Source organism: Lonchura striata, chromosome 2 (assembly GCF_046129695.1).
Source record: "Lonchura striata isolate bLonStr1 chromosome 2, bLonStr1.mat, whole genome shotgun sequence".
NCBI classification, from domain to species: Eukaryota; Metazoa; Chordata; class Aves; order Passeriformes; family Estrildidae; genus Lonchura; species Lonchura striata.
This window is the reverse complement of record NC_134604.1, coordinates 53,113,129-53,133,272: the sequence shown is the minus strand read 5'-3', so window position 1 is coordinate 53,133,272 and position 20,144 is coordinate 53,113,129. Positions and strand designations below refer to the sequence as shown.

The following is a 20,144-nucleotide window of genomic DNA, read 5'->3' as shown; positions in this document are numbered from 1 at the left end:
CAAACAACTTAAAGGTGTTTGCTAATATGGTAGCAATCTGCTGTGAAGTCAAGCTGTAAATAGATTCTTTTGTGTTATATTTGCATGCACAAGATGTTAATCAGTTCAAAGCTCAGACATTCATGTTCCCTAGAATTATAAAAAACAAAGCTCTCTGACATCTCTATAAATGGAAATACTCTGAAAGAATTGGAGAGAGCACTTTGTCTCATTTTTATGTACAGAACATTAGCTATGACATGTAAAAGATCAAAAACAAAAAGGAAAGCTTAAGTACTTGGCTAATTATACACTAGAGCATAAACTATGTGGACATTGTTTGGCTACATTCCACCTACACAGAGTTAAAATTCAGCCGTTCAGGAGATGTGATCTACCTCTAAGCACTTGGATTACCAAGCAGAGCACTTTCTGTCACAATGTTCCTGTTTGCTATCCATCAGGCACATGAATAGTTCAGTAGAATCATAGTTAGTGTAAAAAAAAAGGAACAGAATAAGGATTTGAAAGCTTGTTTCCTTGACCACCCTTCATTTCTAGGAACAGACATTTCTTATGTCATCTATCATTGGATTATAAGCAAATATTCGGGTGACAACAGTTTCTATATCCCAGATGCCAAATTATAGACTCATGCATTTCTGAGGAGCTTAAACAATCAACTTCTATATTCCTATTTTTAGTATGTGCATCTATTAAAAAGACAACTGCACTGAAGTTCAGCTCTGATCCTCTCAATATGTTGAATTCTTAGTTTTGTTTAGTATATGAACAAATCACAGGCCTTGTAATGGCTGTTATGAAATAACTGATCCTTTCTTTGAGGTCTGTGCTTACCACACACATATGCAACCACTTTTTATAGCATCCTTTCAGTGTATCTGTTGTTATTATTCATAGTTCTTACTTCAGAAGACATCCATTCACTCATATTTCAGAAGAATGGAGCAAGAATCAGCTTGCTCATGAAGTCATGGTGATTACTATGGTTTTTACATATTTTTTTTTAAGTAGTGAATGGGTAAATTTGGTAAACTACCTAGAGAAAATCCCCATTTAAAACAAATTAATACCTAAGGCAAAAAGGGGCATGAAAAGGTGAAGAATGGATGTATAAAAGAAATGCCTTGGAATGTGCTACCTCTTCAAGAATCATGAAGAAGTGGGAAAACAATGAGGAATTATCTTTTGTCAGGTGAAAGCAAGAAAAAGCTGGTGCAGCAATAAGTCAGAACAAAGCATTTCTTTAACTCAAAAAAATATATGCTGGGGGAAAAAAGTTTTTTATAAACAATATTTACTATCATACTACAGCTTTTCTGAATGTTTTTCACCAATGTTTTGCAAATCACCTTACGAGCCATCTCTTTGCAGCATTGTTCCTGTCTTCTACAGGTTGCAGACTTTAGGGATTACCCAGGTCTGAAATAATCCTAATGACTCGAGTGCATCTGACTGATAAATCAATTTGCAGGTAAAGGTCAAATAATCTACAATTTTTCATTCAGATTTCCACAGGATTACACTGGTATGGTATCCTTCTACGTTCCTTTGTAATATATCAGCGAAACTCCAGATTGTGGTAAAAATGAAAAATCTACTATACACATGGGAACCTTATTTTTTCCATTAAAAAAAAAAAAAATGCAGGTCACTTCATTCTAGCCCTTCACTCTGCTTCCATAGGGAGATGGCAACATCACTGTATGACCAAATATATGGTAGAATTCAACAAGAACCTGACAGGCTGAAAAAGTCATACCCTATAGCAGTGGAGTTGTGAGCTTAACTTTGCTTGTGGTAAGGAAGTGAAAGAGGAAAAAGTTGGTATATCCCCTAGGGCACTCACCCAGGTAAATCCTCACAGGTGTGTTCTGATAAATGATTATGTAAAGAATGATGGAAGAGAGTCAAAGATTTCCAGGTTGCCTATGTGGACATCCTTTAAGAGTCAGATTGCATCAGGACTTCTTATGCATCAGTTTGGAGAGGGTGGATAGGTCTGTGCCTCAGTCCTTGTTCCCTGTCCTTGCTGTGAGAATACAGAGGCTCTGCCATAGAATAAAATTAAACATTCAAGGCAAGATAAAGGTATCTTATCCTTAAACAAATGTCCCTTTCAAAAGCTTAATACACGGCAGGTCTAAAAAGTCTGCAGCTATAATCATTTCATGTTTTGCTGATCCCAGTCTTTTGTACTGAAAGAATTTTTACTGGTCCCTTGTGGAAAGTTGAGATCAGCATTTAAATGCAAGTCTACCTATTTTACATAAGTCCTCAGCAGCCCAGTAATAGTCAGTGATACTGAGAATTTATAAGTAGTTATGCATGGATACATATATAAATGAAATACATATTACACTTTTTGTGGCTGAATACTATACATTCAGATTTTTTTCAAAATAATTGCAGTTTCTTTGGGTTTTTTTCACCTTTTCTCTATTAATTAAGATGCAAAACCATTGCCTAACAATAATATTTTTCTTGTTTGCAACATCTCTTTCCACAGACAGTTAGGGACCAATTATAGGCATTTCCCATCTCCTTCTAATTTATATACCTAACATACATTGCTTCCCTCCTAGGTAACAGGGAAGCTACTACACATGTAATGGTGAATACTAGGAAAATACTCTATGTTCTTTTTATTTCTTTAGTAATAATCCTTACCACCTGTCTTAATGTGATAGATAATTTTTACTGTAAATTAAAATTCTTATGAAAGAAAATGAGAAAACTGAAACATAATATAGCAATCCAGCTTGTGCAACATGCATCCCCTATAGCTATTATTCTCTTCCTCTTTTCCCCTCTGCAGAAATTCCAGACAGCAAAACTCTTCTCAGCAAAAAGCTAACAAAATTCTATTCCTTGTGCTGTGCATCATGCCAGTTAAATCATTTAATACTAAAGAATTTTTTTTTCCATTGAAAGGCTTTTTGGAAAAGCTGATCAGTGCAGAAGGTTTCATGTTCTAAGGTTAAAAGAGCTTCTAGCCTGCACATTCAGCTCCTTCTCTTACTTTGTAATCTAGAGAAACCTGGCTAAATCAATCTCAGCCTCTCCAAATAAAGTATACCAGACTTGGCACTTCTGTATCTGCACATTGCAATTTTACTTCCCACAGTGCCAGTGAAGCAGTGTGAGACCTTGTCAAACCTCATCAAGCAGTGAGCACGAAGATCAGGGTCCCCAGCCTGGGGTCCCACACCCCTAAAGTCCTGACTTCAAAGTGACACCCCCATGCCTCCATCAGGAGCAGCACATACTGCATATCTATGCCTGGAAGTTTTTCTTAGGGTTTTTTTTTAGTCCATGCTTAACTTAATGCCCTAAGCATCTCTCTGCATTTTCCTGGCCGTCCAGTCAGTCTAAGCCTCCTGTCTCATCTGCTGCCTCCTAGAACTGCCAAATTCTGCAAGATTCAGTTCAGAGTTGATTGTCAAGATCTCCCTGAGCCTCTTAGTTCTTCATGTTCTTTACCTGTGGCTGAACACAAGGTGTTTAACCTCTCAGCTTTGATTTTTGTCACTTGTAAAATGGAGAAAATAATCTTTAGTACTTGCCATGAAAGAAGTCAATATTTATCATTGATAACCAGAATGTAAAATCCAAGCTCTTGCACTTGGGTCTTCATCTTTCTTCCTTCAAAATCAATGCAAAGTTCCCATTGACTCATGGAAAGCAGCATGTAGCCTTTGCTTCTATATGAACCTTGAAATATGGTGATGACTGAGTACTAAAGCACTGACAGTCACTGGCTTTTAGATAGATGTTCAGTAGCAGTTATGACTTGTCACCACTACTGTCTCAGAAAAGAGCCAGGAGGATTAATTCAATTTTGTTTTTATTAGAGAGGCAAACTTTTTTTTTAATTTAAAAAAATACCAGCACTGTAAGATTTGTATCTTACTGCATGAATAAACCTGTTCCTGTTCACATAGCAGTTGCTTAAGTGTCCTTATTACTGGTTTCCATGTAATATGGACAAAACTTTTATTAACCCATTTTATGTCCCTCAAATTAAATTATTAGGAAGATCTAGCATAATGCCAGTCTGCTCAAATCTGGAATCAGTGCAGGAGGCAGAGTGTGGTGGGGTGTGGGGATGCATTGTTTGTTTGTTTTGTTGTTGTTGTTGTTGTTGTTTTCCCCTTAAGACAACAACTGCAACAATAAAAATAACTTTCTTTTTCACCTTAGGAGTTTCTAGTCCAGAAACACCGTGGGGACAGAGCAAATAAGACAATGAATGATTTCCAGTTGTGGGGAGGAGGAAAGCACTACTTGGTTGCACAGGCTCCTGTTTTGACTTCATTTGGAAGATTCTATAAATATTTTTCTGAGGAACTTTATGTTAGTTTGGAAAAGTATCTCACTTCAGAAGAGTTTTGTCAGAAAAGAAGAAAGGGGTGTGTGTGTATCAATAATGACGTATTTCTAGGAATTACATATTGGGATTGAGTTAGGTAATTTACTTTACAGCCAGAGTATCATGTCACCTCTACAAAAGCAGCTAGATTCTCTGTGCTTTCAATGAGAATAGAATGTAAAATCTTTTCTGGATCAAACCAATCATGCTTATGTAAATATTATTTTAGTAAACTTAAGAGCCACACCATGTCAAAGAGCTTGTAAAACTCCTGAGCCTGCCTCATTTAACTCTATCACACTCAGAATAGTGAGCACAAATACACAAATGAAACAAATCCACTCTGCTTCCTTTGGGATGACAGTATAGTCCCTCAGCCAGCTTCAAAGATGACGTCTGAGTGCTCCAAGCAGACGCTGAGGCCAGCCCCAGATGAATTCTCTGCAACAGTACCAAATTGGAATAACTTATTTCAGGCCTGGTTCCCTCTGAGATGATAAAATTAACAGTACACTTCTCACAGCTGTGTATTCTCAGTATTTGAACCTATGCTGTGCCATTCAAGCTGCTTCAGCAATAAGAAAGCAAAACTGAAGAAATGCCTTCTGCAGAAGCATACGTATTTCTGCTTCTATTTTACAGTGACAACATAAGAGCAGTGAAATTCTTAGACTCCATGGACAGGTAAAAGAAGCTTTCATATCTCTGATTAAATCAATCATTTTTCAATATGAAAAGACATGACCATTTCCTGAAAATAACTTCAGCCTCAAATGATTTATATCCCTCCTGGGTGGTAAAAGACAACAGTAATCTGCAAGCAGTTATATGTAAAGGAACAAAAGAAGTAAGGCAGGAAGGAAGGAGAGAAGGAAGTAGGAAGACACATAGTGTGTTTCTAGACCAACATGCATGTGCACTTATGTACAAAAAAGAATCCCTCCACTTTTTAACAAGGATTTTACTAGCCATTAATATTTTCAGAGCAGACATAGTACATAGGCATATTCAGCAAGATATATTGTTGGTCTCTTTTATAACAGGCAATTAAAAACTAAGAAAATTGGGATATCTCTGAAAAGAAATAGAACTCTGTAAAAGAATACAGTTAAATTAGAGAAAGCATCTCAATGTCTTAAACTGAATATTTCCCCCTCCCAAAACAAAACAAAAAAATACAGAAGATGGATAGGTATCTAATTCCTCTTCACTGATTTTCACTCATTGAAGTCTTCTGCAAAGTTAAAGCGAGCAAGTTGCATGCACACATGAAGCTTAAGGAAAAATGTTCTGCTTTTTAATACCATACATACAGAATTATCAGGCAGTGCATACTAAGAATATTAGTTATAATTCTTCAGATATGACCATTTTTTTCATAAAGACTTTTCAAAAACATGTGGTATCCTAGAATCAGCCATGTTTGTTTTGCCCTGCTAATCATGGGTCCTTTTTGGGCTTTCTCCCCAGTTGAGTTTGCATCTACAAACTCTGAGTTCTAGAAATCCATGCTTAATCCCAGGGCTTCATCATCTCCTGGGATTTATCATTCTCTGGGTTTATAATCCCCAAATACAAACCACTATGGAAGTAGGATACTGCTGAGGTTCAGTGTAGTGGGCAGAAAACTGTAATAATATATATAGTTTATTTCTCAGTATTCAGTGTTCCTTCTTACAGTGTCACTGAACTATAAAAATCAAGGGTTCATCCAGCTTTGTAAACTAAACAGGAGTAGGAGTAGGGCACTGTCAGGATGTTTAGAGGCACAGTCCTTGACAGTTTTAAGGCAGCTACTGCTGTCTTAGAAAATACTGTGGTGTAGCTCAGGGGTTATCTAAGAATGGAGACAGTCCCCAAAGTGCAAGACACTGGGCATCTTGCCTTTAGGACCACCTAGCTGCATGAATGTGAACTATGACATACTGCTTGTTCTCTGATCTAAATAACAGACTTTTGCTCTTTTATTTATTTTTATTTTGTGTCTCTCTACAACTACCTTAAAGGAGGTTGTAGTGAGGTGAGTGTTGGTCTCTTGTCCTAGATAACAATAAATAAGTGATAGGACAAGAAGAAACAGACTCAAGGTGGTCCACTGAAGGTTTAGATTTGGTATAGGGAAACATTTCTTCACTGTAAGGGTTGCCAAGCATTGAAACAGGCTGCCCAGGGAAATGGTGGAATCATCAACCCTGGAGATACTTAAAAGAGATGTGGATGTGGTGATTAAAAATGTGATTTGGTGGTGGATTTGGGGGTGTTAGGTTAATGGTTGGACTTTCTAGTTTTTAAGCCCTTTTCCAATATAAGCAATACTATGATTCAATGATCCTATTTACTAGTCTTGAAACAGACATTAAAAAATATTTTGCAACTTTTAAAATTACAGAGTCATGTAAATGGGCAGCATATCTACTCAAGTCACTGCTTAAAACTTCACTGTGTCCATCAAGATGATGCTGTTCCTTGTCCAAATCTTAAAATCCATGATGCTGTATTCTTTATAAAATCTTCCCAAAAAGGGCCACCCTCAAAAAAAAAAAAAAAAAAAGATGTTTTTCCACAGTGAAAACAGACAAAAGCATGTTGCCAAAGGAAAAATAAGAAAAGAAATGACATTTACCTTATTTATTTTTTAGAGCAAGATGACTGACATTATTCTACCCCTAAGTGGAGGAGGATGTTGAAGTGTAGCAATAAAACTTGTCAAGAATACTGCCAAAGGAATATTTGCTGAAAATTGTTAAAGGAGTAACCACAATAAAATAGGAAAAAAACCACCTTACAGGTATACATGGATATAGAAGACGGTGGAAAGAAAGCGAAGAGGCTTTCAACCAATTCAGTTTTATTCCAGAAATATTTTATCATAAGACAGAGGAATTCAAAGCTATAACATTTCTTCTCTACAGTTCTGTGGGAATCATATCCATGAAGACACATGCTGAAGTGTTCTCATATTGATATGATGTTAATTAAAGAGATAATATTATTGCAGAGCACATATTTTCTTTACACACATTATTCATCCTTTTCAGGGGGACATGGTAAATTTTAGACAGTTGTCATTTACAGTATATAACTGTACTTCTTTTATGCTCAGCAAGAACAAATAGTATTCTTTAAAACAAATGCAAAAGAAAATATTTGCAGAAAGAATTAAAAATGCAGAAATTGATCAAGTTTATCTATTTTATGGGTTCATAGCACACCATGTTCCAGGCATTTTTTCTGAGCATGCCTGCAATACCTCATTCAAGCAGTTTTAGATATCTACTTTCCATGAGAATAACACAAAATAAACTTTATATTTATGCCTAAAATTTAAATTGAGCCTATTTCAGGGAGAGGAGGGGGTGATTTCATTTCCATTATTCTTCCTTTCTTTTCCTTTACCTGACAACTTTCTAATATAAAATGCATGAATAGTGAAATGAGCAGATCTCTAAGACTCCTGTATCCCTGGTGAGTTGTTCAGCTACAGGGATATACAACCAAGCACCTTCATGTTTGCTGTCCTAAATCCATGAATCTTGAATCCCTGGGTGCCCAAGTGGCCCAGTTTCAATAGTATAAGAATATTTTAGAGGATAGCCTTTTATAGGTTAATTCTTTCCCTCTCTTTCTTATTCAGTATAAACTTTGGTATACTATAGACATTTTACCCTTCACTTTTTTGGTCTTTGATTACTAGACAGGTGTCAGAGAGTAGCAACTGTTTGAGTGCTAAGGCACTGACTCACAAGCTTGAAATTCAAGTCCTTTCTCTGAAACAGACATCCACATCTTACCCCGAGCAAGCCATAGAACGAGTGTGTGTCTCAGTTCTTAACTAGAAGATGGAAAACAGAAAAATCTTTAAAACCATGCTACATAATATAGCACAGTACATGACAGAGTACATCGCAGAATATGAAAAGCAATCATATCCTATGGCAACAGCAGCTGTATTCACACTGTAAATATAAACTAAGGCTAGTTAATCCCAGAGAGAGGGGCATCTTTTTCACAGAAGTGTCACAGATTTCAATCAGCTTTAATGCCAATTGACTATAAGTCACTTGTGATCCCTGTATTGGCATCAGTCTGCTTTAGGCTAAGCTCTTCAACAACGTTTTGATATTTGTGTTTCCAGTACTGAAGGTATTTCAATTAATTTTAAAAGATCACTGAGATTTTTTTTCCCCACAATAAATAATTCTTTCTGCTTCTGTAAAACCCTTTGTTTCCAACCGTTCAATTTTTGACACAAAATACCTGCCAATCTCCCTTCCACTACTGAATGAAATATAGCATGAAAAGCAAAATAGAATAGGAAAAAAGAAAATGGTGATGCTAGTGAGAGTTGCAAAAAGCAGCAGTGATAAAAACTCACAGATTAAAAATCCAGTGTGAAAGATGCAACAACAACAACAAAAAAAAAACAAACCAAAACAAACCAAACATACAAAACCAAACCAAACAAAAAAAACCCAAACAAAATAAAACCAAATAAAACAAAAACAAAAACAAACAACCCCAAAACCAAAACTAAGCAACTAAACAAACCAAAGCCAACATCAAAAACTCCATACCTGGAGTGGAAGTTGGAGAGTATTTGAGCACCTGTTAATCAAATTCACTGTTAAGCAAAAGAAGAAGTTCATTGTAAAAAGAAAATCAAAACTGAAGCCTCATGGGAGTGGGAAAGGAAGCATGCTTGAAATGGAGAAAAAGAACCAAACGAGGAGAACACTCTATGTGTTAGAAGTCTCAGATATCTGCCACATGACACATGGACACTGGTGAGACATGCCTTCAGACCAGAGCTCCACCAGTTTTCACAGGCTTCAACATATCCCATCATATGATGTCTCAGCCTGTCATGAGATCCTTAGTTGCATCCTCCATTATTTTTTGCCCTCTGTCAACAGAAGGTAAAGATATTCCATTTTCTAGCTTCCATGCCTCTTTGTCCATAGGTGCTTCCTTACAATCACAACATTTACAATTTACTGAGAAGCCTCAAGTTTGTCAGTGTATCACAGAGGGCAGTTTTGAGCCCCACTAAAACTTCTAATTTTTTTCCAAACCAGCCTTTTTTCTCACAGGTGGAATAATTCCATGAGCTTCTTGGCATTAGTTTTTAGAGCACAGACAGCATTATCATGTCAGGAAGCAATGTATGTACTAAAAATAGCCACCATTCACTGTGTCACTAGGTCACAAGTGCTCCTCTATCTGCAAAGCTCAGTGAATTTAGGTGTATTACTTAATTTTTTTTTTCTGCACTTTTGCCACTCCATGTTCATCACCAACAAGTCCTGAGAGGTCCCAGTGCTGCCCCACAGAAGAAACACAATCCTGCTCTTTCTTCACCTCTTATAAAAGCAGCTGAAAATGTACCAGGCAGCCACAAGAGCCAGCCAGGGATTGTGAAATGCACAGCACCACAGTCAGTCCAGTAGAACACCTGGATCCAGGCTCATATCATCATCATTCTTCTTCAGGGGCCACACTGGCAAGGGGACACAAGCAGATTGTCACAATAGTCCACAATGCTCTCTATGTAGTGGGAGCCCTCTTCATGTAATACAAGGTGTATATACATACACATGAGCATGTTTGACAATGACTACATATTTATGTGTAAATATTTATGAAATATTTTCATTTCTAGAGAAAGAAAAGGTTCATTCAGCTGGTCTACAATGCATTCTACTCTCACATTGCTCTGAATCTTAATAACAAAGGTTGAGAATAAAGGTAAATGTTCATAGATTTTGGCAGAAAAAATATATTAAAACCACAGACTTATTTATATTTAAATTTTAAATGTGAATTTTATATATGATTTTATACGTGAATTATTTTTACTGAAGATAAAAATCAAAAAAACCTGTCAGCTTTCTTCTTTGTATATTTTTAAAAGCCTCTGCAAGCCACCATGACAAGATTCACTCCTTACACAGCCTAATTCCTCTTACAGCTCTGAATATTGCCATCTCAGGATCTAGAAGGTTGAGAGACATGTTTTTTCTGCAGATGGCATGAGAAAAAAATCAAGACATGACGTAGAGAAAGATGTTAAGTGGCAACAGACTAATGGAGAACATTTTGTCCTACATTTGAGGAGCACATCAGGAACAGCTTGCTTTTATAGTGGATCTGAAGTATAATCACTGGCACTATATGACTGCTGCAAGCATTGCTCTGCACTAATCACTACCATATTATTGCGAGTTTTGCTGAGCATTCTGTAAAAGATACATTGCATTCTTTGGTGTTTTTTTTTTTTCTTGGAACATATCTTGAAAATTAATCAGATATACCAAAATCTCTAGACAATAAATAATGATAAGCTGTAGCTTTTAACATTCTTGATAAGTTTCAGAGATTTATTGCTTTTCGTTTTACTAGCTGCCAAGAATCTAAACAATGACTAAATCTATGTATGGATTTCCATTAGGTAAATCACAATAACTAAATAGTAGAAGTAAGAGATGTCTTTGATGCAAAAGCATCAAAGCCTTTAAGAACCTATTTTTAAATCTGCAGCAGTCACCCATTTTTGCCATAGTAAAGGCCGAAATTTTGAAGAATGATTTTTAAAGATGTATTCACAAATTTCTATTCAGATATTGATCCAATATCCATACAGAATCCCTGCAAAGGTGACAAGAAATCTATTTAAAAATCAGTTTTGTCATATACATTGTAAGGAGTAAAAAAAAAAAAAAAAATTCTCTTCTAGGCCAAGAAAGCAAGAAAGAGAGAGAACAAGAACAAACCTGTAAGTAACACTTTCTAGTCATATTATGGAATAGTCTATCAAGCAATCCTCATCTAGTATTTAAAGAGTTAAAGGCATTCAAGCTTTGCCAAATCAGCTTGTGTATCTCCAACAGGGATATGCTTTGTATATACAACTGATATACTGGGGGATCATGTAATCTGCTAAGCTTCTGGACCTTCTAAGTGTGAACTGGCTCTTCCAAAATCTGAGCAGAAGCAGATATTTATGAATCTAATCACTGTTTGCCACCTGAGAAAACTGGCCATTGGGAGTGAGCCCTTACTCTGAAATCATTGGAATAGCACCCATTGACTTCAACAGATCAGTATCTTACTGGGGACTAAGTCTGGTATAAAGTGAACTTTATTTCCACCAAGTAGATTTTCAATCAAGGGAAGGAAATCTGATTATTCTTTTGCTAAAGCATTCAGGGTTCCTTGGATTTTGTTTATACTTCTTTTTTATTTTTTAATGGATTTGGACATGCAAGGATAGGTAAGGAAAGCATTTTCTCCAGGATTCAGTTTATTTTCTGTCAGCCTTCTGTGCTGTTCAGAATTTGTTGCAGAATCCCCTACAAGCTCAACATTTAAGACAAAGCTCAACACAACCACTTGGAATCTTCCCAATGCTCTTTCCAGACAATATAGATTTTGTCACAATATCTTTTTCATCTATACCAGGTGCTGCTTAACCAACCAACCAAATAAATCAGAAAAGAAAATCTGGTTTATTTCTTGACTTTCCCTCTCCTTAACAGAGGAAAATATTCTTCACTGTTTCAGAGGTCTAAAAATCATCAGAAGTCTAAAAATGTCTCACAAGGCTCCAGTGTAAATCTTAAAGCACAAATAATGGCATATATCTATATACATTTCAATCTATAGTTCAAACTGATACTAAATTCTCTCTTATCTCTCTCAATCTTGTACATACACACGAATATATACACATGTATTGGTTTTCAGGTATGTGAGGAACAGGATTGCATTTCCTTGTTCAAATAAGATGTACAACCAGCTGCAACAGCCATCAAGTTCCTCTGGCCTTTAGCCAACTTCAGGCAAAAAGTTCATTTGTACCAGCAACTGCAGCAGCCTAAGGAAAGGGCACCCTTGGGGTTTGGCTTGTGTAAATGGGTCTGTCCGTGATCACAGCACACCAGAGCCTCCTCTCATGGCAGAGGATGCGCCAAGGTCCTTTGGGATGTGCTCCCGTGGCTGCGTGCGGCGGTGGGTTGGTGTAACGAAGGAGTCGATCTCCCAGTGGTATTTTGGTAAAGGCAAAGTTACTTGTACTCCCTTAAGAAATGCTTCTCATCGCTTCAAAATCTCTATCTGTGGGAAAGCTGCTCCTCTGACACATGAAGCAAGCTCACCCTGCCCAAACCAGGAGTGTTAGGGATAAATGCTGAGTATGTGTGTACACGTGTGTATAACATCCAGCCTCTTAAATTTTAATCGAGCTCATACATAAGTTTCTCTGGTGATGGTGAAAGTGTCGGAAATACAAAGCATGCACACACATCTCCCAGCAAATGAAACGTGTCAGCAACAGCTGTAATCAATAACAATATAATATTCTTTCCTAAATAATGGTACAGCAGCAGAAGTGTGTAAGACAGTGATGAATTATTCAGCAGGTCTGCTTTGCTGCTACATTGCTCCTTCCATGCTTTAAGCTTTTCTACAGCCGAAACACCTGGCACAGCACTCTCTGACTTCATCTTCTTCTGAATACCTAAATCTATTTCTTCCCTCATATAAAAATTAAGTTACCTAAGTGCCTGAAGCTTTAAACAGTCCTAAATGGCAAAATTGTATGATGTCATGAAGCTTCACATGGAGATTTGAAATGTATGTTAGCAGGCAGCTGCATATTAAATATTTTTGAAAGTAAGTGCTCCAGACTATGGAGAATTTAATTCAGTAGAGTGTGTATGATATTCTGGACAAAGTATTCATTAAAAGACAGAAGGCAGGTCTATTCAAGTGGTTAAAATGAAAGCCCAGGTTATTAAATTCTTACTTAAACTGAACAGTATGTTACTCCCACGTACATGCCACTTAGTATTGCCTAGAATAAGCACACAGGAATTTTGTTTTGTTAAATTAAATGATGCAACATGTTTTCAGTCACCTAGTTATCTAAAAATATATATGCATATTTATATATATGAAAAGTGTGCATTTCAGCATCTACTTAAATACAGATTATTAAACGAAGCATATAACACTAAACAAGTGGAAAAAGTTAAAATATGCAACTGTGGTTCACAGAAGGAAGGTAATTTCTGCAAGACAAACAAGAAAAGCATATTAAATTTTTTTCTTACAATTTTAAAGAAAAGGGATTTAGTTTCTGTTGTGTTTATTTGAGCTATTCTGGAAATTATTTAAATATTTGTCCTGACAGCAACACATTTTTATCTAGAGATATTAATCTGATCTGCCATTCTGATAGAGACAGCAAGATCCCTTTTAATGTATTTAATGTGCTCTGCGCAGCTCACTTTTAAATGCCACAAGCAGCACAAATCCATCATCTCTCCTTGGGAATCTGCCTGATTCTGTAATACAGCTTACTGCTAAGTAGTTTCTCTGATACTTAAGCTATATTTCTCCTGCTTCATGTTCTGCTTCTCATTACTTTGCGTTAACTCCCTCTGCCCCTGCTACCACATGAAGGAGAGCTGATTCCTACCTGTACTAGCTGCTAACTTACTGCTGTGAATGGAGCAGGAAGAAAGAAATAACCTCCCACCTCGGAAGGTCACCTCTGTGATGTCCCTGCCTTCACGCCGTGCCTTGGACACTCACTGCTGTCCACTGCCAGGAGCGGGACCTCTGCTCTGACCTCAGGCAGCTATTTCCCTCTCCTAGGAGACACTGCTGGATCACTGCTGAATAACTCAGCATTCCTGGAGGAATATGTTATTTTTAAATAGGCAGTGCACTGACTCTGGAGCTCTTGCGTAAGAAAGGTTTCTAACAGCAGCTCCAGCCCAGTGCCATGTGCCTCTCAGCAGCCCCCACGCAGCCTCGCAGCGCGGCACCGAGCAGGGCTGCTGCTGAGGAGCAGAGAGAAGGCACGTGGAGGAAGGTCACAAGGCTTAGACCTAGATTTCAGACAGCAGGAGTCTGCATCAGAAAATAAATTTGGATGTACTTCCCTGCCCTTGACAAAAAGGCTACAGGCCTGAGTGAGGGAGGAAAATAAGGTGCAACTTTGCCTTTGCACCACAATGCGTAGCAGGGGGATGGAAAGTGACAATGCCTTCATTTGCCTGCGGTGCTCTCTGTGATCGTGCATCGAGAAAAAAGGATCTCCTGTGTCAAGCAGACTGCCACTTTGAGCAGAGAAAATAGCTACCTAGCTCATGACTGCTGGAACAGAAAATATTCGTTAAACAAGCCATTAAATTTTAACAGTAAAGTTTTGAAGAATTGTTTGGGAAATCTATGTGAAAATACTTATGCAAAAACACTTCTGCAAAAACACTTACACAGTAATTATACTTTCCTACCAGAATCCTTTCATGTCTCCCTCTGATTCTGGAAGCTGAGACATGACCTGTCTAGTCACCATCATCATTAGAATAGGTTGACAAAGAAGCAATTTTTTTGAGTGCTTTTATTAACTTTGGCAAATGGATATTAAATTAACTGCAAGATTTCACAAATGCAGTTACTCTAGCAACTCTAGAACATGAAGGAGAAACAAAATGCATTAAATATAAATAAGTACATGAAGATCATAACTGTCCATACTTGATCAAAGGGAATGAGCAAACAATAGCAGTTCTTCTACATAGAAAATAACTATTTTCCATAAACCTTACATGTCCTTAAGAAAAAATAAAACTTTTTTTTTTCTGCTATGCAGAGAGGGATTATTTACTAAAGGAAACAATGACAAGACCACATATGAAAATATATTGTAAACTGTTACCTGCAATTCTTCAGTGAAATGATAAATCAGATTATGTAATCTCAGGTGACAATTCAGATTCATTATAACTAGCATCCACGTTTATCCAAATACTTCTAATCTTAAATCATCACAAGTATTACTGTCTCCTTCAAGTTCCAATGAAATTTGTATATTAAACAGCATTCATAAAACAAAGTTACAACTTGCCAACTGAAAATGGTACAATGATATGATCTAATCTTATTTTAAACAACTTTTGACAATGGCTGCAGTACCTTACTGTAACTATGCTAGTTGCACTAAAGCCTCTTCATGGAGAAGACCTAATTTCTTTTAATTTCTTGTATTACTGATTTTATTAGCAACACTGAACTGAACTGAAAGCTCCCCTCTCTTAAATCTACTAGTGATAGTTTTTGCTGCGAAGCTTTTACAGTAATTTTCATTAGTACAGATTAACTAAAGCAACAGAGGTCAATGTCCAAATATATCTGGAATACTAAAGAATGTCCAGTACTGCTAAAGAACAGCAGCCAAGATTCAGATTATCTTCTACTGTATATGGACATCCAGAATTAAATCTACTTCTTAGTCCCACCTTGACACAGGAATTTGCTTAAAAAACCAAAAAGTGTTTGCAGCAACAAAAGCCCTTGCGTAGACAGACAGATGAGGGAACAGATCATTGGCAATGCATCCTACCACTGAAGGAGACCTTGTAATGCGTGTGTAGGCAGAGAGAATGTTGAGATGGGAATGTGTTGGGCGAGAAGCTTTGATGGGAAGAGAGAGACCAGACCAGAATTGAAATATTCTTTCGAAAACTGACATACAAAGCAGCTGAGAAATTTAACTATCAAAAAGAACCATGACAAAAAGATGACAATGTCTGCTTCCTGCTGGATTAACTGCAAGGGTTTCCAGTGTGGTGGCCCTGTACTTCATGCTTGTCCTTTTCCTTGGTAGTTAGGCTTGGCTTTCTTTTTCATAGATATAGTATCAAATAGCAGGTATCCTCCAAAATTACCCAATTTTGTAAGATTATATCTTTGCTTCTGGGTTCTAGGAATTATGTGACATATAACCACAACTTCAGCAGAGTTCAAAGCTTTTCTCTAGGAACGTTACTGAGACACCTGAACACAAATAAAGTGGAGAAGGGGGAGATGGGGGGTGGGTGTTTAATGAGCTTATTTGGTAAGCAACTAAATAGGCTTAAGGAGGCATGTGTCTGTTTTCTACTACTTGTACAGAATTCTTAGGTCCTCTCTGCCAAGTCACTTACTCTGGCATATTTGCCAGCTCAGAGGAAAGGGCAATAATATCCTAATTCACAGAAGACAGCAATGTTTAATCAATTCAAACTATCATGCTGAGGTAGTTCAGTGATAAGGGCAACAACAGCTTCCAACCACACTTCTGATGCCTCCCCAGATGACAGGACAGATCCAGGTGATACAATCTCTTTCTTAAAAAGCAGTAAGCTGGACCTAAGTCCAATGCTTCATAGGAAATTACCTTGTCCTGAGTTTAATTTTAAAAGCACCAAAACAATTAAATATGAAAATTCTAATTTGCCCGAGCAAATCTTTTTTACTTGAGGCAGGAAAAAATAAAATGTGTAAAAATAGGGATTTGTCCTTGGAGATACTTAGAGATACATTCTTTCCATGTGTATTAAACTCTTCTTCAGCTGCAAGTACTTATTCATAGACACTCTCAGACTGCTTAGAGCAATTTCTTTTTAGAAAAAGACAACTTTAGATAATAAATCTGTATACATCAGTTCTAAACTGACAGCACTCATAAAAAACATTCATTTAAAAATAATTTTCTTCCTCATGATATTTTTTTTTTCATGGCAAATAAGTAATTTTAATTTGATTTTTCATCTGATATGATATACAAAAGTATTTAATGCAATTTGTTTTGCAGCAGTTCACGTTACCTACATTAACAAACAGAAAAACAGTTCCTGAAATTTATACCATTAAATGGAGAAGAAACAAGGTCTGTGAACATCTTGGGACACAATTCAGTCCACTTAAAAACATTTCAAAAGCTCTTTGTGGTTCACCTCATAAAGCTTCTGGTCCTCAAGGCTCCCGCTTCAGATGTCTCCAAGTGAGATGCATGATGCATGCTCAGAAAGATACAAGACTGTGTAAAGGGCTTCATTTTACAGCACCTGCATAAGAAGATTTTAACATAGTGTGGAGTCTTTTGGCAGTGCTGCAGTAAACTCTACATTCACTATCTAACTATTGGTATTCACCATCCAACTACTGCATAATGTTATGGCAAAATGTTTATCTTACTGGTTGAGGTAAAAACCCTTAATCTCATGACTTTGCTGTCCTGATTTAGGATAGATAGTGCTTTGGAGGTGCCTCTGTCCATTGACTGCAAAATGAATCAATGATCACTGTGGTATAATTAGTGTGGGAGCTCCATTAATTGGAAAAGTTCCACACCAGCATCTATCAAAGTACAATGCATATCCCAAAGTACAATGAAAAAGTCATCACATGGCTTTCCCCATCTCACATATTCACAATTGCCCCCTTGCCCCAACAACTGTCCTGTGCCACTCCAGCAGTCCTATAAATGTAAAGTCCTACTTATGGAAATGATAATTGATTTGGTCTGATGTTTTAATCACATTCCTTGCCTTATACTACTTTTAAAGCTTGTCTCCTCTGTGTTATTTACTTTGCCATAAGTTGTTTTTTTTTTTAATGTTCAAGAAAATACACTACCGGCCTTCCACCATTCCATCATTTTTCTTTCATATTGAAAGTTTTACCTCTGTCTCTTATAAGCCTGTGAGCCCAGCTTCTGTATGCTATTCACTTTCAAACAAATATCTCTATTGTATGAAGCTTCGTGAAATGTCTTCTAGTTGCCCTCTTTCTTTTTTTTTAAATTTTTATTCTCCAATTTTCACTTATAAGTGTCCTCTACCATAAAACAACCCCTGATTTCTATAGGGTTTTCTTTTTCTTTTTCTTTTTTTTTTTCTTTTTCCTTTTTTTTTTTTTTTTTTTTCCCTGTTTTCCAGCATCCCTTTGGTTTTATACAGAATTGAATTCTATTTTATATGTAAATACTGGGGGCAGGACAAATCTTTTTGAACTCTGTGTAGAATCCAACCAATGAATTATTTCTAGGTGTTACACAGTGAAAAAAACAGAGAATAGAAACAACAACTGGAAAAATTGGCATTCTTTTCTGATTTCCATGTCTTTCTTTGAATATGGAAAGCATGCTGTTCTTTTTCTAAATTTGCCTAGTCTTCCCACTTTACTATAATTTAGCACTGGAGAGATTTATGAATTGTTTTCGATAGGTACATAAATTTACTACATTACACATTAAAAAAAAAAAAAAGGTGTCCAGCTTTGTCAAATATAATTGCATAAAAGCATGCTAATTTTGGTTCTTGCACTGGTGTCTCAGCAGAATGTTCTTCATGTTCACTGTTAGAACAATAAATACAGAACAAGGATTTTAATGGTATTCTCTTTTATAGCAATCTGATGGGGTGAAGTAATTGCTTTTGGTGCTTACAATATCTGTAGCTAGATGAATTTACAAGGAAAGCACTTTAGCCTTAGAGCAAAATTATGAATATGTATCAGGCTTCTGCATTACATTTATTGTCTCCAGTACACAAAAATCAACTTTGGCATTACAAGAAGCGAGAATAACCAACAAACCATCTCCTGAAGTAGAAAACTATTATTTAAAGTGACAGTTTCACCCCTCTTTTCCTTTAAATAAAGGACAAGGATCTAAACCAATAATCTATCCTTTTTCACCTCTCTTTCTAACCTGTTCACAAGGAGACTGCCATTAGGCATAGCACTGCTGACACCAACATTTTTATACAATACTTTTGATGACAGCTATTAATGTACCATCAATAAGAGACTTACAATACTAAACATGCATTAAGCCACTACTATTTTCTAGCTGTCTAGAATTTCTCTAATACAGTCAAGGGAACTGGCAGAAATCCTAGTTTGCCATCACATACATACCAAAAGAATTTCCATTCACCTAAAGCAGCAAGAAATTGGGTTTTCTTGATGTTAATCAGGAGATAAAAATTCTCTTTAAAACAGATTAATCTTCAGATTAATAAATGGTTTAAGATCATACATCCAGAGATAAGACTACTGAATCAGAAATAACTGGATGAATGTACAGCAAACTGATAACAAACCTTCAAATGATAAAAAAAACAAAAACACTAAAACCGAAACAAAAAAACACTGAAAGGACTGTAAACTGCTAACCTAAATATGATGGTTTCTTACTGTGCATATCACTGACTGTCTGACAAAGCAAGTCTTTTGCACATTAGTTACAAGCCATGACAGAAATTTTATTCCCCCCATTTTATTCCTCCCGCATAAATTATATTGGATATATGACTTGGGAATAATTTCAATACATACATAATGTCTCTGCTTAACTTCCAGATGATATCACTTTTTGGCGCTGCTCTAATATAGTAAAACAGATTCAGAAATCTGATATAAAATGCTTATAACCAAAGGAAAGGAAACAAAGAACCGGAAGAAGGAGAGACAGATGAAAAGAGTTGCATGTACATTTTGAAAAAACATACAATGGCAGCTAATGAAAAACTAAGAAATACACAGAGAACCATGGAACAGGCATTCTAAAGCATATCAAAGCTATGTTCTTGTGCAGTGTGCTCAGAAAGAGTACTATATTCAAATGGTGTGCCAAAAATACTAAGCATAATGAGGCAGCCAGATCTTGTCAAAATCTATTCCTAAAAAACTGAGCTTGTCATTTTCTAAATACCATTATTTTTTGTATGGGTTATTTCTTTATTTTGGTTTGAATTTTCCAAAGTTCAGGCAGAGTTTGTTTCCACATATAAGACTCATAATTTGTGTTTGTATCTGGAAGCAGACCCTAAATAGGAAAATGAAAAGATATATTTTCACATGCATCTAAATACTGTTCATAAAATCCTGTCTGTGTTTGATTTTCTTTTGAAAAAACAAGAACTTAGATTGTTGCTGG

The 20,144-nt window shown here is 36.5% G+C and overlaps 1 protein-coding gene across 9 annotated transcripts in view; it reads right to left on the bottom strand.

Moving 5' to 3' along the window:
• PCDH9 (protocadherin 9) overlaps positions 1-20,144 on the bottom strand; it is a 672,821-nt gene that overhangs the window by 601,186 nt on the left and 51,491 nt on the right. The window contains exon 3 of one of the 9 annotated variants that reach the window (XM_021538957.3): positions 7,759-17,268. The exons of the other annotated variants lie outside the window; for them this stretch is intronic. Within the exon in view, the coding sequence (XP_021394632.1) occupies positions 17,260-17,268 (9 nt within the window). The 3' untranslated portion in view covers positions 7,759-17,259. Of the gene's footprint in view, positions 1-7,758; positions 17,269-20,144 lie in introns of those variants that run through there. 9 annotated transcript variants of the gene reach the window in all.